Source organism: Geospiza fortis, unplaced genomic scaffold, assembly GCF_000277835.1.
Source record: "Geospiza fortis unplaced genomic scaffold, GeoFor_1.0 scaffold66, whole genome shotgun sequence".
NCBI lineage: Eukaryota > Metazoa > Chordata > Aves > Passeriformes > Thraupidae > Geospiza > Geospiza fortis.
This window is the reverse complement of record NW_005054312.1, coordinates 2,713,886-2,737,256: the sequence shown is the minus strand read 5'-3', so window position 1 is coordinate 2,737,256 and position 23,371 is coordinate 2,713,886. Positions and strand designations below refer to the sequence as shown.

General features: G+C 41.5%; 1 protein-coding gene across 1 annotated transcript in view; it reads left to right on the top strand.

Moving 5' to 3' along the window:
- Positions 1–10,449: 10,449 nt before the first annotated feature.
- The window catches only part of AMBRA1 (autophagy and beclin 1 regulator 1), a 116,814-nt gene continuing 103,892 nt past the window's right edge, over positions 10,450–23,371 (top strand). The window contains 6 exon segments of the mRNA XM_005419436.2: positions 10,450–10,709; positions 10,964–11,022; positions 11,747–11,930; positions 12,595–12,767; positions 13,550–13,616; positions 14,211–15,670. Of these exon segments, the coding sequence (XP_005419493.1) occupies positions 10,575–10,709; positions 10,964–11,022; positions 11,747–11,930; positions 12,595–12,767; positions 13,550–13,616; positions 14,211–15,670 (2,078 nt within the window). The 5' untranslated portion in view covers positions 10,450–10,574.

Here is a 23,371-nt window from a genome sequence, read left to right as displayed (position 1 = left end):
CGGCCGGCGGGGACGGGAGCCCCGGGGAGAGCGGCCCCGGTCCCGGCGAGTAGCCCGTGCCCCGCTGCCGCCCTCTTGAGCGTGCCTCAGCCGGATTTTCTGTCCCAGCTCGGGTGCCTGGTGCTTCGCCGTCCGTCGCCCCGCTCGCTGTCCCCGCGGCACCGGCCGGGGCCCGTGGTCCGGGTTCGGTCCAGTTGCGTTCTAGGGCTGTTGCTTCGAGATGTGTTTTATCGTTGTTGGTGTTTTCCGGCCTTACCCAAATAAAATGTGCGGCAAGCGTTGTCTGCTCTATCTCTCCTGTTTTTCATCGTGTGTTGCAGAACGCTTGTGAAAGTAGTGTTTGGCATAAAATGCATTCAGGTGTGCCTCTGGTTACGCCTTGTCTTGTGAGGAAACGAACCCAGCTAATTCACCGGCTATGGGAACGTTTTTGTTGTCATCTCCCATATTTTTCCTGACAACACGTACATTTCTGTAGTGTTCTTGTAGTGGTTTTTTTTTATTACTTGTGATCCTCTCAATACCATGCGTTCAGCTGCCTTTAGAAAGCAATTTTTCCTGTACTTAATCAGTGTTTCGTCTTCAAGAGATCCTGTAGGTGGTTATGAGTAGCTTTTCTCACTACACACTTTTGAGTATTGTTCTGTGGTGATAGACAGATTTGTTATCTAGATGCAAGCCTGTCTTCATGAAGATAGGTTGTATGCATGTGAAGTCTGTAAATATGGTCAGTGCTCAGTGCTGCTCTGTTTTCTCCTCTGTATGAAGTGCTCTTTGGTCTTTATTTAAAAACCCAGTGTGTTTTTCTATGTTTTTCCTTGTTTACCGCTCCACCCAGCTTGGTGTCCTCTGCAAATGTCATCTGGCTTCTTTGCCTTTGCCACTCCCATCCTCTTTCAAATTGCTGATGGGAATGTTAAAAAGGGACCTAAGAATGACCTGCTGGTAGTGTGCACTTATTGCCAGTCCATTACCGGTCTCTTAAGTTTGTTGTTGGGTCAGTTTTCAAAATGTAGTATGAGGTTAAATCCATGCAGATTTGAATGCTTTATGGGTGATGCAGGCAACAGGACCTGAAATTCTCAGCTAAATTTAAAACCCTTTCTTGTGTTCTGAAGGGCTGTTGTAATGCACTTCCTAACATTCATAAATCTTCAGTGTAGCTTGTGTGCCAGTTCTGGAGTCCACAACTGGTGCTTCTCTGGGTAATTTTGTTTAAAAAAATTGGTCCATTTCTATTTTGATGGTCACAAATAAGTATGGGTTTTTTGTGGCAGTGTGGCTCTTAATGAGTAGGGCTGTCCACTAGCATTTATATTTTTCCTGATGCTTGGAATGAAGAATGTATTTGGATCCAAATGTTTGGACATGCCTTTTCAGATTGAGTTGCTGGGAGTTTCTGACGAATGTTTACTTTGCTGACAGCTTCTTCTCAGTTTTCTTTCTTTTGCCCTTTTCTGAGTCATAACTGACCCTCTGGATTCTTGTTTGGTGGTTTCCTACTTTTCCATTTTCTGAGCAGCACTTCTAACTTTTATGCAGCTGTAACAACCAGTTCTAAAGTAGGCAAGCAATGATCCAGTCTGCTGCTATCCCTCTGCCAGAAGTTTGGCATTTGAATAATGATTTTTTTAAAAAACTTCTGTAAAGAAACTCTAGTACTAATCTTTTATGCCATGGTTAGCAAACTGACAGAACTCATGGGTCTTGCAGAGTTGATGTTGATGTGAGTATTTACTACTAATGCAAACAGCACTAAGGTACTTTTTTTCCCCTCTTGGGTTTCTGGGAGCCTGATACAGGGCATAGTATATGATAATAGTTACCTTGTGTGTTTTTGTGTTAGTAGCCCTGTGCTATCCTAGCAAGGAGGGTAATAGAAACAAAATATTAGTAAGGTAAGGACAGAAGAATTTTGATTTGCAAAAGTGAATGATGATGTTAGATGCAGTGGAAGAGGATTAATATTAGAAATATCTTACTGGAAGGTTATTGCAGGATATAGTAGTAGCCTAATGAAATACCCATTGATTGGGTTGCTTGAATCAAGAGGAGACCTGCTTTCCTCTACAAGAGGAAGCAGTACTTGTCTGCATCTCAGGACTTACTTGGTTGTTAGGAATTCTGACTGGGATTGTTGTCTGGTAGCTGCTTGTTGCCTCCAGTTTTTGTAAGCTGTTTGTTGAAGGGGATGATGAGGTGTCAGGCTGGAGTGTGGAGAGCATCATCTTAATCCATGTGCTCACTCAGCTCCACTCCCCATGCTCTCAGTGAGGGGTTTTGGGTTGTCCTTGCAGAGTGATTCCTGCTTCCTTCTTCCTGGTATGTGTTACTAATTCTTCACCTTGGGCAGTGCAGAATTGCTGAGAGGAGTCTCTGACTCATGTTTTGGACAATTTTCCCCCTCCCTTTATATTTCTCCTGCAGACTCAGTCTGAGGCCAAGAAGGGCAAGAGTGTCAAGAATTGGCTGTGTTTCTTTGTTCAGAATCTAAATCTTCATTGTCTCCCACCTCTTCTATAATTCTGATGCATCTTTGTGTGAAGACTTCAGCTTCTGTGTGGATAATTTTTGCTTTTTGTCTTGTTACTGTATTTCCATGTGAACAAGAAATTATATGACCTATATTTTCTAAAACATGTTCTTGGTTCCAGATGCTTTTTCTTTATTACTTGGATAAGGTGCATGTGCCTTAAGTGCAGCCTTGAATGCATAAAACACTTTGTCTTCACCTTGCGGGTATGTGATGCTGGTTCTGCTGCTCTGTAGTGTTGACAATCCCACATTACTATGGAATGTGTGATGTCACTTGGGCCACTTGGCTGTGGCCCTTGAGCTTGAAGAACCTTGATGTGACTGTTAATGTAAATAATGGAATTTTGAATTGAGAATTCCTTTGTCTTCCTGTCTAAATGAGAATAGTTTTTTAGGGGGTTAATCTGAATTCTGTATTGCTCTGTCTCTATTGCTCTGGTTTATCTTCTCTCTGTCCTTATTTCCTCCTGTGTATAGTACTTAACAAAAGATGCTATGGTTTGAGTGTGGAATTGTGGAAACCAACTGTTAATCTTCCAGATCTCAGTTCTTCTGTTTGACTTACCTTACAGCTTTGCGAAATCATATTTATTCTCTTCCTATCTTCTGGATTGAAACTAATATATCTCTTCTCAAGAATTCATTAAGTTTATGTGGAAGTTGTAATAATAGTTATGAAAGTGCTCCATATTCTCTTTCGTAAATGAAACTGTCAGACTCCAGACATGGGTGATCACTTACATTTTTTATTATTATTACTTCCCTTTTTATATTTACTCTTCATTTTCTGACCTTTAGGAGTTGAGATCTGCAAGTTTCTCTTCCATGTCTTCATCATTTTGCTGTAAATAGCCAGAATTTTAATGTACATCTTTTGTCTAAAAAGTTCTTTTATGTGTATTTAGCTCATTTAATTCAGACTGGGAAGACAAATTAAGATTCTAATGGCAATTAGTTACTTGTTGCAGTCATACAGGATCTTGAAATGACAAAGTACTATTGACATCTTTGTAATGTAATTTAATTTCCTGAGCTGTTTGCAGTTGCAGTTTAAAACACAGCATTGAATTTTTCAATCATGAAGCACTAAGACAAGTTATTTTTCTTTAGGAATCCTGTTTTATGTGTCAACACTTATTGCAGTGAGTGCAATTTAGAGCAGTGTGTCTACTGCATCTACAGAAAATGTGCTTTTGAATTACTTTCCATCTCTCTCTGGCTTTAATCAAGGCAGAACTTCAGCTTACACTATAATACTTTGGGGAGTATTTAAAAGCTTGGAAGAGTAAAACTGGGTCCGTATAATGGAAGTGCCTTCATGGTATTAGTTTTGGGTTCTCTTGGATAGTTGCATCATAAACTTTCTTTCACTTCTCCTGACTGTTTTTTGTTCTCCATGTTTAGGGGCACTAACTTGAAGACTGACTCTTGTTCTAATTAAATTCTTAAATTCAGCAGCTTTTTTTGTTTTTTGAAGCATAATCAAGCACACAAGTAGAAACAGAAAAAACAATGGGTTGGAGTTTAGGGTTTTTTTTTGTTTTGATTAATCATGCTTAAGATAGTTGTTGTTACCCATCCATAGACTGTTTTTGTTTGTGGGTTAATCTTGTTTAAAGATTCTAGTCCAATGTAACTTTATTTTAAATTTTTGTTCATTTAGATATTACTACAAGGTGTCTTGGAGTTTGCTCTATGCAAAATGTTTTCTGGTGTTTGGGATTGGGTTTTCTGTTTGTTTTGTTTTTTGTTTGTTTTCGTTTTATTTGTTTGTTTTTAACCCAAGAAGAGTTAATACGTCTATAAACAGTCTCAAGGTTCATCTGGAGGTACCACAAATGGAGTTAAGGGAAGACAAATCAAATGTTGTTTGAAGTAAATTTAGACATATATAGCTAATCAGATATGTTGCCAGAAATTCATATGGCCCTGTCTTTTAAGAATGAACATAGTCCTATTCTTCCAATACTTGCATTTTGACCCATGCTACTATTTGGGATATGAGTCATATCACCTATTTTTACTGATTTTGTTGTTGTTACAGCATTGTTCAAATGCCAGTGCTACTGGTAAACTAGGATTTACCAAACTAGGACTCCTTGAGTTGTCTTGTTTGTTAAGCTGAGTTGATGCAATGCAAAGAGGGCAAATCAGCTTTTTAGTTTTGGTTTTACATAAACATTTTTTTAAGTTTTCTCAGTTTTTCGGGCAGAGACACAAAAAGGGTTAGTGGCAATGGCATGACATTTGATATGGATTGAATCAGTATTTTTAATAAAACTGCAGGTATAAGTCAGGTCTTCTATCTGGTGTAGTGTTTGTTGGGCTTCTTACATGATACAGTTTCATGCAATTTAGGAAAGTGATGGCCTCAAAATCTCCACATTGCAGAAGTCAGGGAAACACAGATTGCAAACAAGGAAGGGAACTAGAAAGTCCCTGGAGCTGTGTGATTGCTTCTTTATATTCCAAATGATGTTCTAGGCATCTGGTTTGTTCTTGGAGATCTCCTGTCTGGGTGTCAGAAGCAGATTTTATTGTTTTATCAATGAAGTGCCTGCAAAAGGAGGGGCTGTGTAGTTCATAGTCTTTGGCAAGATGATATTTGCTGTTTTCAGTGGGCACTTTTTGCTCTTTTGAACTTCTGAAGAGCACAAGGGGTCTTGGTAAGGCAGTTTGCTTTAAAATTAAGCTGTGTAAAATACAAGGGGAACTGACTTGAAGAAAATCCTCAGAGGAAATAGCCTGTCTTGTGACTGTAGCCTTCATTAGGATCACTGTCAGCAAAGATAAAGCATTTGGGCTGTAGTGCTGCATACACTCTTTTCATGCCTGTCTGATGATCTGATTGGTCTTGGAGAACTCACCCACATGTGCAATAGTGGGAATGCTAAATTATTGCTAGTATTTATTAAATGAAAGTTAAAAATACTAACATTTATTAAATGCAATAAACAATTCTCTTGAAATTTTTAGTATGTTGCTGGTGTTAAAGCCTGAGATGCTGCACTTAATTTGGAATAACTGCAGTGGCATTGTTAGGGCTGGACACGCTTCTTCAGAGCAGGTATTTTGAAAACAGAAGTGACTCTGGCTTACAAGATAGGTAGGCACCTGGCCAGAACTGGGGGAGTTGAGTGTAATAATTTGTTTCCTCTTCTTTTCTAGAGACAAGTTGGCTTGTGGTTTTGCAGGACAGTGATATGCCTCATTGTTCACCACAGTTTTGCTTTTGTTGTGTTTTGAGTCCTTTTTTTTCCCCATGCATGTCGTTTTAATACAAAGTATACAGCCCTGGCCCATCAGCTGTGTGTGGATCAGGGCTCTTTTACAGTCAATACATTATGGAAGTCTTACAACTGACAAAGGAACTTGGAGACCAAAACTACTGGCATGTGCTTTTTTCCCCCCTGGTCTCTTAGAGGGAGTCTTATAAATGCATTCTCTCTGTGGAACCCAGATTGCAAAGTCAGTGACAGCTTTAATATTTCATTTCATATTGCCTCTTTCTTCATCAATCACATGAGGTCTCTTTGGGCAGCAAAATTATCTGAAATTATTTGGACATTTGTTTCTTCTGGATAGATCTCCCGTTGTAAATATCATTTATTGATTGCAGCTTTTTTCCCCCCTTTTTAAGCACTGATATAGCTGTTTACACTGACTCTGTGCACATGCATTAGGAAAGGCTTTTAGTGTTGGGCTCAGCACACAACCACAAAATTCTTTGCAGTGGTAATAGATTAGTCTGAGAGCTGAAGGCCACATGAAATAACAATTTTCCCCCATGAAGAGTGGAATAACTTGAAGGTAGTATTGCAATATTTGTCTTTGTATCAAAGCCAGCTGTGCTCCCAGCATGGTGGTACCAGAATAAAATTAATATCAACAAAGATGGGGAAGGGGCACATTAGGAAATGGAACAGTCATCTCTTTAAAGTGCTGAAGTTTTGAACTGGAATGGTGAGCCATTGCATAATGCATTAAATATTTTGACATCCTTTTTATGTGGTAAATTGAATGTGCTTCTTTTTATTCCTCTTCTCTCCCTACCTTTCTGTCAGTGTTTTCAGGGGGTCATGTACCACTACAAAGTATTACCAATTTGCTGCTTCACTTTGGTTTTTTAGAGCTTCAGCATCTGTAAAAGTGACAATTACAAGTAAGCCTGCATTACTCTAATGCTGGGAATTCTTCAGGCTTCTTCAAGGATGGCTGGTACAGAGCAAGTAAAAGGCTTGGGTTCGGGCTATGTAATGCTCTTTCCAAAACTGTAAACAGCCCTGCATGTTGTCCTGAAATGCCCTGAAGGGAAAAAACTCTTAAGGAAAGGAAGATGCTGATCATAGAAAAATTTCTTGATTCTTCATTTTCAGAATTTTTTGTGGTCATCTGCATCACATTCAGGGCATCAGCTAATCTTGCAGTTGTAGGACACTTTTGGTCATCCTGATTAAACCAACCATCCAAATCTCCCTCCCTCCCCCCAAAAACAAGTAAACAAAACTAAACAAACTCAAGAACAAGAAGAGAACACAACAATCCCAATCCCTCTTTAGGAGGTCAGCTGTTTATCACTTATGATAGTTGTGGGTATTTGTAATAGACACTGCTACTGAATCAGTCCACCACTCGCCTCAACAGGTTTGATCCAGTGAGCTGCAAGTTTTATTTATGCTGTGTCCCAAGAAGTATTTTCAAACCCTCTGCATTTAATTTCGATTTTGTTAGTCAGATGGCTAACGAGTGGCTGTAAATACAGTTGGTACTTCAATGGTTTTTCTGCTAATGGTATTTAATAGCATGCTGTCATTATTCAGCTTATATTTGAGCAAAATGTTCGGAGTTGGTGGGTATCTTTACTAAGTTAGAGAAAAAACTGGCTTCTTTAACACCCTCACAAAAAACCCCTACACAAACAAAAAAACTAAAGGAAAAACAAAAAACAAAAACTCCACACCAAAACAAACTGAAGCTGAACACATAATCCAATAGAAAGGTTAAACTCTTCCTGCTAAAATGAGCAAAGATAATAGCAGTGTTCACTGCATTGCCAGTGCTACACTAGGTCTGTTTCTGCGTTTGAAGGCTCTGAGTTTCTTTGCCTTCTGAAATGTTGCTGAATGTGTCACCTGGTAGAGAAGCAGTTACTATGTTCAGGCTAACTCAGAGAAAAGATAAAGTTTGGCCCCTGAAGGATCCGAGGTAACACTGGAATCTCAGCATTACTCAAGAAGGATACATTTGGTGTTTTCTGAAGAGATCCTAGCATTTAAAAATGTTGAGCAGGTTAACAGGGTACTGTGAAGGCATTAGAGCCCTGGGTGTTTCCTTTGTTTACTTTTAAAATGGGATAAAGACATGAGTCAGAAGAAGCTGAAAAAACAAGGTACAGTCCCTGAGGAAAAAATGTGAAGTTAAATGCTCAGGCTCACATATGAAGTGTTTGGTATAGGCAGATTAGTTGAATAAATTAGGACACATGCAGAGATTTAGGTAAGCTGTCTTAAGGTATGTGCTTGGTTTTATATAGTGGAGATGACTTGGTCCTTCAGTAAGGTGAATACTAGAATTTCACTGACTGCAGTTGTAGGAGTTATCTCCCCATTTATTTTACAATATGTAAGCTTGTCCATGGCATAAATAAAGTCGCTTGTTAAACCTCTTGTTTTCCTTGTTGCAATTGTACTTTAGGGAACATTAGTTCTGATAGGACTGAAATGTTGCTAGGTTGTCAGAGCTTGTTCTTTCTCATGAGTGATTGTTATCCTGCTTGTACATTACCATGATCTCAAGTTATTTATGTGGTTTGTCCTTCACAGCTATTGACAGGCTGTTCCAAAGTTTAAATCTTTTTGAACTTCCAATTTATTCCAGCTGCAGGACCAGTCTTCCATTAGTGTCCTGTTTATATGTTTATTCTTGGGTCATTGCAGTCCAAATTCCTTGAATACACCCATATAAAATATTCAGCTACTGTTTTCTTAATTTTACTAGATTAAGAGTTAAACTAGATGTACAGTTTCCTCCTGTAAAGCAGACTTTTTGTTGCCTGATATTGTTCTGTTCTTCTCCTCCATTCTGCTCATCATCTGAATCTTGTAACTTCTGGACAGGGGTGCCTGGGGGCTGTTTGCAGAATCCAGATCAGGATTTATCAGCATTTAGCTAAAGAAGATTTTTAGTATAGGGATTCCTGTATTATATTGTGCTTTTGGATGTATCTGTTCCAGTTATCCTTCTAGCTTTTTTGGATATGGGCTTTTTTTAATCTGTACAGTTATTTTTAAGAACTCTCATGCAATATGATATCTTTCGTTTTTGTGTTGCTTTCCAGTAAGGCTTTGATTTTGTAGAATAATTCCTACCTAATGTTTGGCTAACTTTCACAGATTTTCAAAAGAAGGCTTATTGTGTATCATGGAGTTCAGCTTCTCTAAAATTCATGGTCCCCATGCTGTTCACATTAAGCATCAGGGAATTTCCAGCTAGCTCAAAATTCACTGTGGAGAATTTATTGTCTAGGAAGGTGGATGCCTTTACTTGTTAATTACTTCAGTACTCTTTATTTTACTTCTACAAATAAAAACTGGTGTGCTTTTTTGGAACTAATTTTCCTGGCTTATCTTTAGACAGCTCCTCTCTATAAGCTGCAGCTGTCGTAAATGATCTGTTCAGGAGAGTTTTTTTAGGGAAAGTGGGAGGAAACAAAATATTGCTACTGACCATTCTGGGTTCTGTCATTTAACAATTTGTCTCTTGTGCACATGAGCCTTTTTTCTTCTTTATGTGTTGTTTTGTTTTTGCTTTTTTTTTTTTTTTTTTTTTTTTTTTTTTTTTTTTTTGGTTTTTTTTTTTTTTTTTTTTTTTTTTAGTTTTACTTTTGGGTTTTTTTTGTGTTATTGTTTTTTGTTTTTTAAAATGGCTATTTCCTTCTCTATTGAATATTGATGGTTTTGTTCAGTGTAACATGAACTGAGCAGGGTTTGTCTTTAGATCTTCATGTTATCAACAGATGGCAGAGTAGTATGCACACTCTGCTGGGATCAGAAGGTAGCATTACAGCAGAGTTTCTTGGTTTATCTGTTCTAAAAAACTTTTCTGGAGAGCCTTTTGTGGTACTCCATAATATGACACCACTGAAAAGCTGTGTGACTTGGTTGTTATTAGAGTCACTATATTATTTATTTATTTTCTTTATTTAGCTTTTTTTTTTTTTTTTTAAGACCGTGGATATTAAAGCTTTCCTTTGCAGGTCAAAGTGTTCCAAAAGCATTATTCTTTGCCAGTGTGCATTACTTGGGTGAACTGCTGTTCTAAGAGTAATGCAGATTGAAGGGTGATGTGCAGGCAATGGAATAATCGTGGTGGAGCTGCCCCATACATCATTGTTTTAATATTTTTAAACTGTTGATGGAGTTGGAAATAATTTGGATTTGAGGTCTATCAGTTGTCTGACCTTTAGAGTCAGACCTGTTACTGAAATTTGAGTAGTTCCTGGAAGATTCTTGTGTCATATTGTCAGTTTGGTAAAACTGTTCCTCTGGCTTTCAGACACCTTTCCCAGATAGGACCTAAATCTTCAACGTGTAAAGACTGCATCTTCATAAATCTTTTTTCCCTTATTATATACAGCAAGAGATGAAGGGAAGGAGAAGAATTTGAAGGGAAGTTTTTAATTCTCCATATGTGTAGTGGGGCTAGGGCACGTGTACGAGGGAAGAACTGGATGCTTTTGAAGTAATCTTTGGCTGCAGAAATGTCAAAGTGGGGCCTTGATTATGGAAGCAGGTAGCAAAGGCTGTGTAGGAAGAAAGATTTGTCTCTCAAATCTAGTATTTTTGGGATTTAAAGCTTTTACTTCATCTGGGTAATTGAGGTAGAAGCTGCCTTCCTTATCAGTCTCTTATCTTTTTAGGTTTCCATGAAGATAAACAACTGAAATGTGGATAGCTTATTTGTAGCTTGGTGGTGGTTGTCATCTGGAACGTGCTGGTATCTCCTCTCAGTAGCAGGCGTGGTGTTGGCAGCTGAGAGCCATGAAGGTTGTCCCAGAGAAGAATGCTGTCCGCATCCTTTGGGGTAGGGAACGGGGCACCCAAGCCTTGGGTGCTCAACGACTTCTCCAGGAGCTGGTGGAGGATAAAACTCGATGGATGAAATGGGAGGGCAAGGTAAGATTGTGGGATAGAGCTGCATAGCTTGATCTTGGAATGGGGGAAGGGAGGCAGGGATTTGAAATAAATTGTCTTGTGATTATACCTTTGATGTGTTACACTTGATATGCTCTCTGGCTCTGTTCAGTTCCTGCAGTGATATGATACTAGATATGTTCCTGCAGCGGGTTCCCCTTGTTGTCTGTGTGGCTTACAGTTAAAGTATTATCATATGACTCTTGCAACACTTCCTGCTTTGTTGGCTTTTTCAGAAAATTGAGTTACCAGACAGTCCACGCTCCACCTTCTTGCTGGCGTTTAGTCCAGACAGGTAATTAACTCCTAGTTCGTTCCCTATTTCAGCAGTCTCCCTACACTTAGAAAAGTGATGGAGGCTTGTGCCCATTGAGTTGTCCTTTCCTGAACAGCCAGATGAAACTTCTGGTTCCTGACATGCATGGATGGAATGTGTGCACCTTCCTAATCTCACAGCTTCGAGCATAGTTGGTGTTTAATTTCTGAGGTACCCAGGTGATACGAAATTGTAAGGAAAAAGGATCTGTGCAGGCACCGTGGGATTTCATAAGAAACTAAAGGGAGTAAAGGATATTTTAATACAACATGCCCAAATGATGTGACACATTCACTGGGATATCTAGGAATAAAGAACAGAGCAGGATGATGTGTGTATTGGAAGCAGAAATGGAGGTGGGATCTCTCATAATATCACTTGATTTGACAGTGTGGAGAGTTGGGAATATTGATTTGCCCCAGACTGTCAGTCAGGAGTGCCTTCTGAGCTGCATGTTCACTCTGACATTCAAGGTCAAGTTTGTGCTTGCAGATTCAGATGAGCTCATGTTTGCATGGACCCTGAAATCTGGCTCAGAAAGCTTTGTGACATTGGTGCAACAGTAGCCTCTTACCCTTTGAGCTCTGTGTGGGAGAGCTGCTGGGTTAAGTGTGAACAGACCCCGTTGAGATGAAGCTAACCATGATCTAATTTTGCTGTATTCTTCTCATGCTAATGTTTGTCATACCTTCTGCATTCCCAGGACCCTAATGGCTTCCACGCATGTGAACCACAACATCTACATCACAGAGGTGAAAACGGGCAAGTGTGTTCATTCCTTGGTTGGACATCGCCGCACTCCCTGGTGTGTCACCTTCCATCCCACCATTCCAGGCCTCATTGCTTCAGGATGCCTGGATGGGGAGGTCAGAATTTGGGATTTACATGTAAGTCTTTCCTGAAACATATGTTCCTTTGATATTTGGTGGGTGGTGACTTTTTTTGGCTGAGTTTGTTTTCCAAATGTTACCTGGTAAGAGAGCTGTTTGGAAGCTTTTCTGGGACCTGTGTGTAAAAGCATAGAACAGACCATAGCCATCCTCTTCTCTCTAGAGAGGAGGTGACAGCTCCTTCATTCAGTCCTGCCAGGTAGGTCATGCTTCTCAGCAGCACCAGTTTTATTGATTGCAGTGGTACAGGTAATTCTGGAGAACACTGTGCAAAGTGCCTGTTTAGCCTTTGTGAGAGACATGCTGTTTGTTATTCCACTGAGCCTATCTGAACTGTTCATTAGAGAAGCTGCTGCTCTACCTAATTTGGTAAATGGCACAGAGACAAAACACATGGGCTTGTTTGTTTTGTTTTTAATGAAGCATTTTTACAGGCTGCTTGAGACACTTACCTACAAAAATACATCTGTGGTCATTGTTGCAAGTAGCATTACATTTTAGACATGGCACAGACCTTGTATAGCAATAGCTGTTGTTGCCGAGGGAGCGCAAGTTCACTTGCGATGCTTTAGGCGGGCTGGGAGGTATGGCAAGTACATGGAAACTTAATGATAGCAAACTTTGTGACAAACTGCTTGTGGTTCTTGACTCCTCACTCTAGGGTGGAAGTGAGAGCTGGTTCACAGATAGCAACAATGCCATTGCATCACTTGCTTTTCATCCTACGGCTCAGCTCTTGCTGATTGCCACTGCCAATGAGATACATTTCTGGGACTGGAGTCGTCGGGAGCCTTTTGCAGTGGTGAAAACAGCTAGTGAAATGGAGCGGGTCAGGTGAGCTCCTACTTCTGGGTGAAAAGAACTTGTGTGTGAAAAATGGTCAGGTTTAGAAAGTGTGTGTGAGGTTCCTCTGGGATGCTGCACCCTGTGCACTCAGGCAGTAGAGTGTTGCTTGCAGCTCGTTGATTCGGCTGGTAGAAAACCAGTTCTGTGGGCAGAAAGAAAAGCAATTGAAAGTCATAGATCAGCTTGGGTGTTCATATTTGTAATATGGCATGTGTCCATTAAATGTCCAGAATCTACTTCATGTTGAATTGTAAGCTTAGTAATTAAAACTTGTCAGCCATAAGGATGAAAAAACCCAGGAACTGCTGGAACAAAATGCTGAGCTATTACTTTAGCACACTTGTAGAGGAAACTGGATTGCTGGAAACCTAACGGCTGCTTATGAGCAATTTAAAATAAGACAAAGATGTGGCATCAAGGCACGTTAATCTCTCCCTTTGTACCAATTCCATTTTGTAATCTAAACACTTGTATTCCTTTAAAATTTCTGGCTATTTCAATTGATACAGCAGTACTTACATCCAGCTTTGAACTTCAGTGTAATGTTGCTGTGGACTATAAAATAACTGCAGTCTTCAGCTCGATAGGTACATTTTGTTCTTCTTAATGCATAAACTCTTTGATGTCCTTCATAAAAATATGGTGATAATGTAGTAATATTCTCACTGCAAACATGTCATGTGGGGTTTTCTTCCCTGCTGTGTTCAGCTTCCTGTGTCAATGTGGAATGTGAACTGATGATTGATATTCTGGCACTGCTTTTGTTTTAGGCTGGTACGGTTTGATCCCTTGGGACACTACTTGCTCACAGCGATAGTTAATCCTTCTAACCAGCAGGTAAGGGGAATGTCAGGACTTGTATTGACTGGCTAGCTAAAAGGTGCTCTATGTACTTTAGCCCTAGTCTGTTTCTAAGCAGACTTGTGTTTTTCTGAAAACCTGAAGTCTTTTTAAGCTGAGTTCTGTCTCACCTTGTTTGGTGATAAAATAACAACGTAACATGTTCTTATGTGCATGGCTAATAAAATGCTTTCCAAAGTGTGTTTGTTTTGCCCTCTCTGTCTGACTAATGGTGGGAAAAGGTCTCAGTGGTCTTGTTCTTTCAGTTCTTTCGGTTGTGATGTTCTTTTGGATTTGAAGCTATTTGAGGTATTAACAATTCTTCCCTCAGCTTTTGACCCTCAGACGCTGATACTTCTGTTTGTATGAGCAGTGTATTGTGAAAGCTCACTGGGCTGTAGGAAGAGGTTGTCTAGATCCATAAAATGAACTGAGAAATCATCTCAACTAATTTCCTCCAAGTCAAGGCCTTTAGGAAGGGATTTATCACATCCTTTCATCTGTCTGGGCTGGTAGCTGATTTCTGCTGTTTTTCTGGAAGTATAGGATTTTGCCTTGAGGTGACTGAACTTTGCCTGTTTCCTTCTGCAGAGCGATGAGGAAGTGGAAATCTCCGTGGACAGCACAGAGATGCCGCATTATCGTCAGCGCGCTATCCTTCCATCTCAGCCTGTGAGGCGCACACCCCTCCTCCACAACTTCCTGCATATGTTGTCCTCCCGCTCCTCTGGCATACAGGTGGGAGAGCAAAACAGTGTTCAAGACTCTGCTACCCCATCCCCTCCACCGCCTCCACCACCACCACCTCCGCCTCCAGCCAGTGAGAACACAAGGGCATCTGTCTATAACAGGCTCCGGGAGCGAGTCAGCTATCCCACAACAGAGTGCTGCCAGCACCTGGGGATGTTGTGCCTTTGCAGCCGATGCTCTAGTGCAAGACTTCCTTCTTCTCTCTTCCCACACCAGGAAAACGCACCCTCCACGTCTTCTGGGGCCACTGGCACTTCCTTCTCCTCTGTGCAGACAGAGCCTTATCAACCCCCAGAGCAGGCATCCGTAGCACAGGAGGAGCAGGGGATACTTAACAGGCCCTCTGCTTTCAGCACAGTTCAGAGCAGCACTGCTGGCAACACCCTGCGCAACCTTAGCCTGGGCCCCACACGGCGGTCCCTCAGCGGGTCCTTGGCAGGCCACCAGTCCCGGTACCAACAGTCTGCGAGAGAGATGGCTTCAGGCTTGGGTGGGTCTGACTGGTCCAGGACAGTGCTGAACATGAGCTCTCGGTCCGAGCTGGAAGCCATGCCTCCCCCTAGGACCAGTGCCTCCTCCGTGAGCTTGCTGTCCGTGCTCAGACAGCAGGAGGGGGGTTCCCAGGCTTCAGTCTATACCTCTGCAACGGAAGGGAGGGGCTTTCTGGCCCCAGGGGCTGAGGTGAACAGTGGTAGTAGTGCTGGCCCGAGCAATCAGGCCAGCATTCGTAATGAGCTCCAGTGTGATTTGAGGCGATTCTTCCTGGAATATGACCGGCTTCAGGAGTTAGATCAGGGGATTGGTGGGGAGCCCAGCCAGTCGCAACAGGCTCAAGAAATGCTCAACAACAACATTGAGCCTGATCGACCCGGTCCCTCCCATCAGCAGACTCCACAAAGCAGTGAAAACAATTCCAATTTGTCCCGGGGTCACCTGAACCCCTGTCGTGCTTGTCATAACCTGCTGACCTTTAACAATGACACGCTGCGCTGGGAAAGAAGCACGCCTAGCTACACACCAGGGCAGGTCCAAAGCACATTTGAGGGTGTGCCTCCAAATACCAGCCAGGTGCAGCCTGCAGAGAGAACCGAGGGCAGAGCTCCTGCCTCTAGCAGACTGCAGCTGGGCAGCTCTTCCACCCCGCAGGAGGAGAGGACCGTGGGAGTGGTCTTTAACCAGGAGACGGGGCACTGGGGAAGAGGTTACAGCCAGTCGGCTTCAAGCAGACCTGGGAATGTATCACAGGAGGCCTTAAACCAGGAAATGCCTGAGGAAAGCTCAGAGGAGGATTCACTCAGGAGGTAAGATACATGCTTGCCCTTCCTCCTCTATTTTTTCTTAAACCTTTCCCATCTAGTCTGAGGTTTTTCAACATTTTCAGAGTTAAAAACCTTTTCTCATATGGCCGTGTGCTGTTCATGTAGATGAAAGTAAAGATGTTGGTGTTGATGTGTTCATAGCTGCCATTGTCATGCTGCAGATGGGTTCTGAATATTGTAAGGGCAGACTGGACCTCTCAGTGATAGTGCAGACAGGCAAAAGGATGGGCTATTTTAGCAGATCTCTGGGGTGAACTGTGTTCCTGGTGTTTCCGAGACCCTGCAGAAGCATGGAAACTCAGGATATGTTAATGCTGTCCTTTATGCTCCCTGTCACACACCCTGTCATCACGTGCTATGCATGGAGAATCTGCCCAGGGTTGGCATGGAAAACTGGGCATGAGTAAGTTGTTAAGGTAAAAGGGTTAACAATAGAGTTTCCTTAGAGTTGCCCAGAGGGGGAAAAAAGTCAAAGCCCTGTGTCAGTGGTTTGGGTTTGCTGCTGATAAGAGAGGTTAGTTTTGAAAGTGGCTCCTGTTGACCTGAGCTGGTTGGAGACATGCTGATCACTGAAAATTTTAGACTTTGCTGTCTTCTTTTTTAAGAAGGTGATTCTTTTTTTTGGAAGGATATTTTTCTTCTGCTTCAGATATGATACAAGAAACTGGATAAGCTAAATTGAACTTGTGTCAGGAAAGACCTGTCCTTTGTGTCAGAGTGTCTTCACTGGCTTGTGTGGATGATTCAGCTACATTGGTATTTCGAATGGGGTTTCCACACTGGGTTTCAGTTTCACATCTTCTCTGTCAAGTGGTTTGTGCTCTCACCAGAGGAAAGGTTCAGTCTTTCTGTTTCTCTGAAACAGATGCTTTGAGTGTAGAAAAGCAAAATTTCCAGGTTGCATGCAGATGTAACTAAGAAGGCTTTGTACATAGGAGTGCTTGAGGAAAGGGAATTCTTTCCTCTGTCCTGCAGATAAGCTGATTATACTGAGGCTGGAACAGTGACTGCCTTTCTTGTTGTTGTAGTTGCATAGCAAATAAGTGGTGGTGGTCATAAAATTATTAATCAGTTTCTAAATCCTTGCCCCAGTTTTTACTTTTGTTTTTTTTTAATAGTCTGCCATAATAAGACTCTCAAGCTGATTACATGGGAGCTACTTTTTGGGCCTGAACTTACCTACTGTTAATTTAAGTCAGGTATCCTCTTGTCTCCTATTAAAGGGCATAAGAGTAATAAGGAGCTGACAAATTTAGCTTTAAAATGGCACTTGAGTAAGTCTTGTGTTATCTTTCTTTTGAAATAGTGGTACATACTTATGTCATCTCCACTGTGTCTCGTTTTCTGGGATGAGTCACTGTAGTGTCAGAAATAACAGGGCAAATAACCTTCTTATTGATTGGGCACTTGGCGCGTGTTTGGACAATGAGATGTAGTGGGATATGTAGATATGATCTTTTCTGTGGTAACTATAATTTTAAAATGCCCTGAGGCATATAATTAATCCACCCCAGCCTGCAGGAGTCTAAGGAGAGTCCTATGACTAAATCTCTGGGTCACTTTGCCTGTCATCCATGGTGATTGCTGCTGTCTGCTCCAGTGGCTGTAGCATTTATGAAGGGTTACTTGCCTACCTGATCAGCCGAGCAAATACGTGCTTTTTGCTGAGGCTTCTGATTTGGAGTGGGTAGTTTGATGCATGAGCTTAATTCCAGAGGAATTCCTGTAAGATGAAACCTTTAGTGAAACCTTTCTGGCAGAGGTTGTTTCGAATCTCCCAGGGACTCTTTTGTTTTCCCGATCTCCTGCTTCTGTTATCAGGCCTTTCTAAAGAACAGGCACCGCAGGGGTTTCAGCTTCCCTTCTAACTGAAGTTAAGGTTATCTGTAGAGTTCTGAAGCAAGAAGCTGGAAGCAGTGGGCAGTCTGGTATTAAATGCTTGTGGCAATTTCCTTGAAGTAAAACTTTATTTCCTTTCTTGTTAAACACATAGGGTGGGTTTGGGGCTGGCTTTATGAAATCTTTTCCCTTAAAAGGAACCCTACATGCAGGATAGCTCTGTCCTGCAGATGTAATTTTCTGCCATTCTCAAATTAGCTGTTTATATTTTTCTTTATAGAACATGGGAGATGAGATTAGCTCAGTTGGGTTAGAGCGTGGTGCTAATAGCACCAAGGTTGTGGGTTCAATCCCCATACAGGCTGTTTACTTAAGAGTTGGGCTTGATCATCCTTGTAGTTCCCTTCCAACTCAAAATATCCTGTGAATCTATTAACAAGTCAGCAAGCACCCACTTACCTAAATTTTGCACAGAGTGAGCATCTCGTACCAAGCCTTTGTGTCTCCCAGACCTAGGGCATGCTTTCACAGTGGGAAGTGCTGAAACCAGTTCTGCACAGCAGAGTCCAAAATGTCTTTTAACCTTTGGAGCTACAGAAGCATGCAAAGATGGGATCTGAGGGTCCTGAGATATAAGCTGTGTAATGCTGAAAGTGCTGACGAAATACAAGGGGGAGGATAAACCTTCAAACCTGAGGGCAGAAGTGGTACCTGTATACACACTTCCAATTAATGTAATTTTGTGCCTATCAGAGTCTGTCTAATTCTTAGTGTTGGAATCCAAGATGTGCTCATAACCTGTTTTATAGTTCTGTTCTTCTTTGTCTCTCCATTAGATGTCCTCATTGGGCAATTGAGCTCTATATTCTAAGGTCAGCCGAAAAACATAAGATAAAAATTGTGTCTGGAAACTGTGTATGTTCTCATTCCCTGTCCATGGGCAGGATTCCTTCCGTGACATGACCTTCCTAGTAGAGAAGTAGCTTTCTGGGAAACATTGCCATTGAGGGTCAATTAAGTTAAGAGGGTAGTTTAGTGAAGGCTATTCTTTGAATTCTGTTGATGCAACTATGTCAGCTGGGTAAGGAGAGAATTCTACTCTTTCTGATGGTCCTAGGCTAATTATCTTGGAATAATCACAAAACCATTAATAAGCATGTAATGGCGCTATTCCTCACTAACAGCTCTGGCACCTCTGTTAGGAGAAGCATGTCACTAGGAGCCTCAGCAATACAAGGAATCCCATCACATTCGGCCTGGCCTGAAAGCAGTGTGGCATTGAGCTGTGTGCTTCTTGAAGTTGTGCTGGCGAGGCATGAATTTGGGGAAAGTTTATGGTCTATGTTAAGCACAGATTCTTGAGACTGAGCTTCAGCTTTTCTGAGTTTCTCCACACTGATCTCATTAATTCAAATGTAGGGAGTTTTCCCCTGTGGATGTCTTTGCCTCACTTTTAACATTGAAGTGAAAAGAATCCCAGAAATCTCTGAAGTTGCCATGTGAAATGTGCTGCATGAAATTGGTCGTAGAAGCTGTTGGAAAGATGTGGATGAAGGAAGGATAACTGAGCAACAGATGACAGCTAGTTTAATTTTTTTATACCTAGCTGTTAATTTAAAAATGGGTTCAGGAGGTCTTGTATTAATACTGTAATCTCAGTGAAGAAAACGATCCTCTAAGTACTTAAAGCTATTGTTGCTTTGTGGGTCAATTCAGGCTGATAATGAAAAGTTGAAAGGGGAATGAAAGAGGATTCTTCCAGTCAGCTGCTTGTTTGAGAGGAGCTGGTGCCACTTTCTTAAGACAGTGATACACAGAATCTAGCAGTGATCCCTGCTGAAATATTTATCAATTCAGCAGTTAATGCTAGGTATGGTGCAATGCTGGCTAATAAAACTGATTCAGATTTTCTCTTTGGCTATTTTAGTATGACACAAGTAACATCTGCAGAATTAGTGTGGGTTTTTTCCGGAAAAAAAGGGAAAATAATTAGGTTATGAATTAATTTTTGTTACTGAGTTCTGGATGCAAGGAGCAAGTAGTGATGTGTGTCCCTGCTAACATATTTCAAACCTTATTCAGTGAAACAATTCCTACAGATGCAGAAAAGAGGGAAGAGGAGAACTGTCCTCTGTAGATTTAGCTGCTTGTAATACATGGAGGGGGACAATTTTTATATGGTTACCTGTTTATTTTGAGTACATAACTGCAAATGAAAGATGTGTTCTGTTCTATTGTCAGGCAGGTTTGCATGAAACTTATGTTTCACAAGGAAATGCTTATTATCCTTATTCTTCCATGAAGAAGCTTTGTCTGGCAATTATGTTAAACTTCTCTAACCACTCCACTGCACTCATTCCAGAGGTCAAATTCTGTAGGCTGTGGTATGAGTAACTCTGTGCCTGCATTTTATGAATGTATAATGTTTTCACCTGGCCTCACCTATGTAGTTTTACAGACAAGGTACATTATTGAAGCTACCTGAAAATCTGAAAAGTCTTTTGAACCATCCTGAGTGACGTTTTTGTCATGCGTACAGGCAGAAAGGAGTGAGCATGTGTGAAGTGGGGAAATTCTTGTCTGGGGACCCTTGTATAAACTCCTTTATTTTGTTTGTGAGTGTATGAAAGGCAGAGGCCATTGTGCTGTGCAAATATTTGATCTGTTGAAGTTGGCACGGCTTACTAAAGGCTTTGCTGTATTTTAGTCTGTTGGATGCAGTGTGCACAAGTGCCGTGTGAAACCATCTTCCCTGGAACCACGTACCAGGGTCCAGGGACAAATCTGTGTCTTTCATTTTGTCAGGTCTTGTTTGAGGACTCTGGTCCCTCCTACCTTGTTCTTGCTGTGTGATGTGGACCCGGTCACATGTAGTACAGTGACTCCAGCTCATCTCCTCAGTGTTGATGACCTTCTGGCCGCATACAGTTCTCCTTACAGCAACTATGAAGAGAAACACCTAGTCTGTTCCCTTTTGAATTTCTCAGACCTCATTTCCATATTGCTTTGCTGCCACAAGGGGGTAATGTTGCTTCTACTCCTTTCTGTCTCCTTTCCTAACCTGAAAGTTTCTGAGTTCTTGTGTGATGGGTAGCTTGGGGACCCTCTCCACTCCCAAACCGCAGCTTATCTCTGTAGTTACCATACAATTGCAAGTTCTTTAGTGTTTGGAGAAAGGCGTAAATGCGGGGGATCCAGACGGGAAATGGCTCTGTTACAGAATGCAAGCAAGGGAGGAGCTTATCCTTTTGGCTTTTGTAAGGGTTTGAAAGAGACAGATGTGGATCTAAGGTGAGGCAGGTATTTTGTCTTTCTGATATGTAAATGCTCATGAGTTAGAGCTCTAAAAGACGTCGGCAGCCTTGTAGAATTCGTCTGGACTTCTTGCTTACTGCCTACCAAGCCTATCTTTGGAGTCTCCCTTCTCAAAGGTTTTGTTTTTATTTTAATGGCTGTTCACCCTCTCGGAGGACTTTTGTAATACGGAGCTTGTTTTCTGGAGGATTGCTTGGCAGATGTTGGTTGGATTCTGGGCAGTCACTTTTCCCCCAGGGCTCTGTTTATTCTCTTCTTCAAGTATGCCTTGAGCTATTACCTGAATTTTGGAGCTTTTCCATAAGGCAAAGAATATGTTTGGGGATTTTTTGTGTTGGGTTTGGTTTTCTTCCTAGTGCAAATGTGTATGGTTTGCTCAATGCCTTGAGGGGATGCCTCTTCCTGCTCTAAGTTGTAGACACAGTGCTCACTTGTGATTGAATTGGGACCAGTCTATGGTTAAAGTAGATTGACAGGGTAGGAGCAACCCCATTCCTGCCCACCAGTGATCAGTGCTGTATATGAAATGGAAAAGCATACAGTCACTTTTGCAGCTTTTGTTCCTGAGTTCGTGCTGGTGGAGCCTGAGCTTCTTATGTGCAGCTCTGGTTTTTGGTGTAAATGACCAAGGCTGATGGGATCTCTGCATGTACCGAGTTCTAGTAACTTTCTCACTGTGCAAAGCACTGAATGAAAGGGTGTATGTCACTCATATCCTTGCTTTAACAACTAAACAACCAGAACACTTCCTTGTCCTCTGCCATGGATACGGAATTGCCTGGCAAGACACGGTTCTGTGACTGACATTGACCATCAAAATCAGAGAGGAGGGTAGTGCTACTTACTTTACTTTTTGGGGGACAGAAACTAAAACAGGAGGGAGTTACCTTATATAAAGCTACAAGTGTCTCTTATGGTGAAGACAGAACACATACCTAGTGTATTCTGCCTTTTGTCCCATTCCTTATTTCTCAAAATCTTTGTAGTTGCTATTTTTTTCCTAATTGCTTACAGCAATTGTGGCTCACTTATTCAAGTCTTTAATGTATATTGTGGCAGTGGTGTTGAGTTCACGGAGAAAGGGAGACTTGAACAGAAGGGCACACCTGAGCTGTGGACAAGAGACTGGCTCAGACTGCACATCTGTGGGAATGTGGCCTGTGCTGAATCTAGATCTACCCAACATAATTTTCTTGACTCTTTTGTTCTGACCCATTCGTTGTGGAAACCTTGCTAGCCTTGTGTCCTGCCATTTGTAGTTTGAGCTCAGTATTTTGTTTAAAGTTATGGTGTGTAGACTCTACCGGTGCTGTGGAAGGAAGGATTTTTCTGACAAGTCTTGTAGGCTCCATGTGCACTCTGATAGTTTTGGAAGAGTTTATACTGGGCTGTTATCAGGCTTGGTAAGAAATAATTCCAAAGATGCTTTGTTACTGTTCTTGAAAGTGGTGGTGATAGAGATAAGTAATATCTCAGCAGTTAGTGAGGATATTGGGGTAAACAGAAGTTATAAATGGATTTGCCAGCAGAGAGAAGAGGTTTGGGTTTGTGCTTGGGAAGATGTGCTTGAGTAGAGAAAGCCAGAACTGTGTGATATGGGAATGATTTCTGTAAACGTTAGCCAGGACACATTAGAGTGAACAAAGATCTAATTTGTTGTCTGTTGTGAGCATAAAGTGAAATAATAGTCTGAAGGTGACATGAGCATTCAAACATGATAATTAGCATTGTTTATGTGTGAGATGTGCAGGCTGTGGACACACTTGGTGTGTATTGTTTGTTTGGCCTTTACAAAAACTGGAAAATACAAATTCGTTTTATCATGAGACTGTAAACATATTGTGATCTATAGGAAATGCTGCCATGATATCTAAATGGTCAGTTGATGCCTATGTGAGCTCTGGGTAATTACAGTCACCCTTCCAGCTTTGTGGTTTTTCCCCAGACCAAGCCTACTGTCTCTGTGTGGGCAGGAAAGATCGTTTTACTGAAGTTCTAAAAGTTTGAGCTCCTTAGTATGCTCCTAGTGAATGAAAGTGAAAGAAGTGCCTGTTTTCTTGCACAAATATTCCTTCCCCTGCCTTTGCTAGTTTCCTGATTTAAGAATAATGTAAGGTTGCTAGAGCCCTATTCTTCTTCACTGAGAGTAGGTGGGCAAGAAGGATGATGCCTTGTGCTTTCCCTTCTTGCAGTAACTGATGGAGGTCACGCCCTGCTGCTGAGTTTCCCCCAGTGCTCTGGAAAGCTGGACATGTACCTGCAGCCTTCGCCAAACTTGCAGAAAGGCATAAGCTGCTTTTTCTTTTTCTTGGCCTGAATTTAAATATGCAGCAATGGCTGTAGCAGAGTAAAAGAAATTCATTTCCCCATGTTCCTCTTATAGCAGCTTGACTTGCAAACTAGGCAGATATAGAAATAACTCCTTCTCAAATACCTTCACAGTATTTTCCCATTTGAACCACTGCCCTTATTCCTCCTCTCTTCTTAGTCCAGGCACAGCAATGAGAAGTTCACCTATAAAAGAAATGG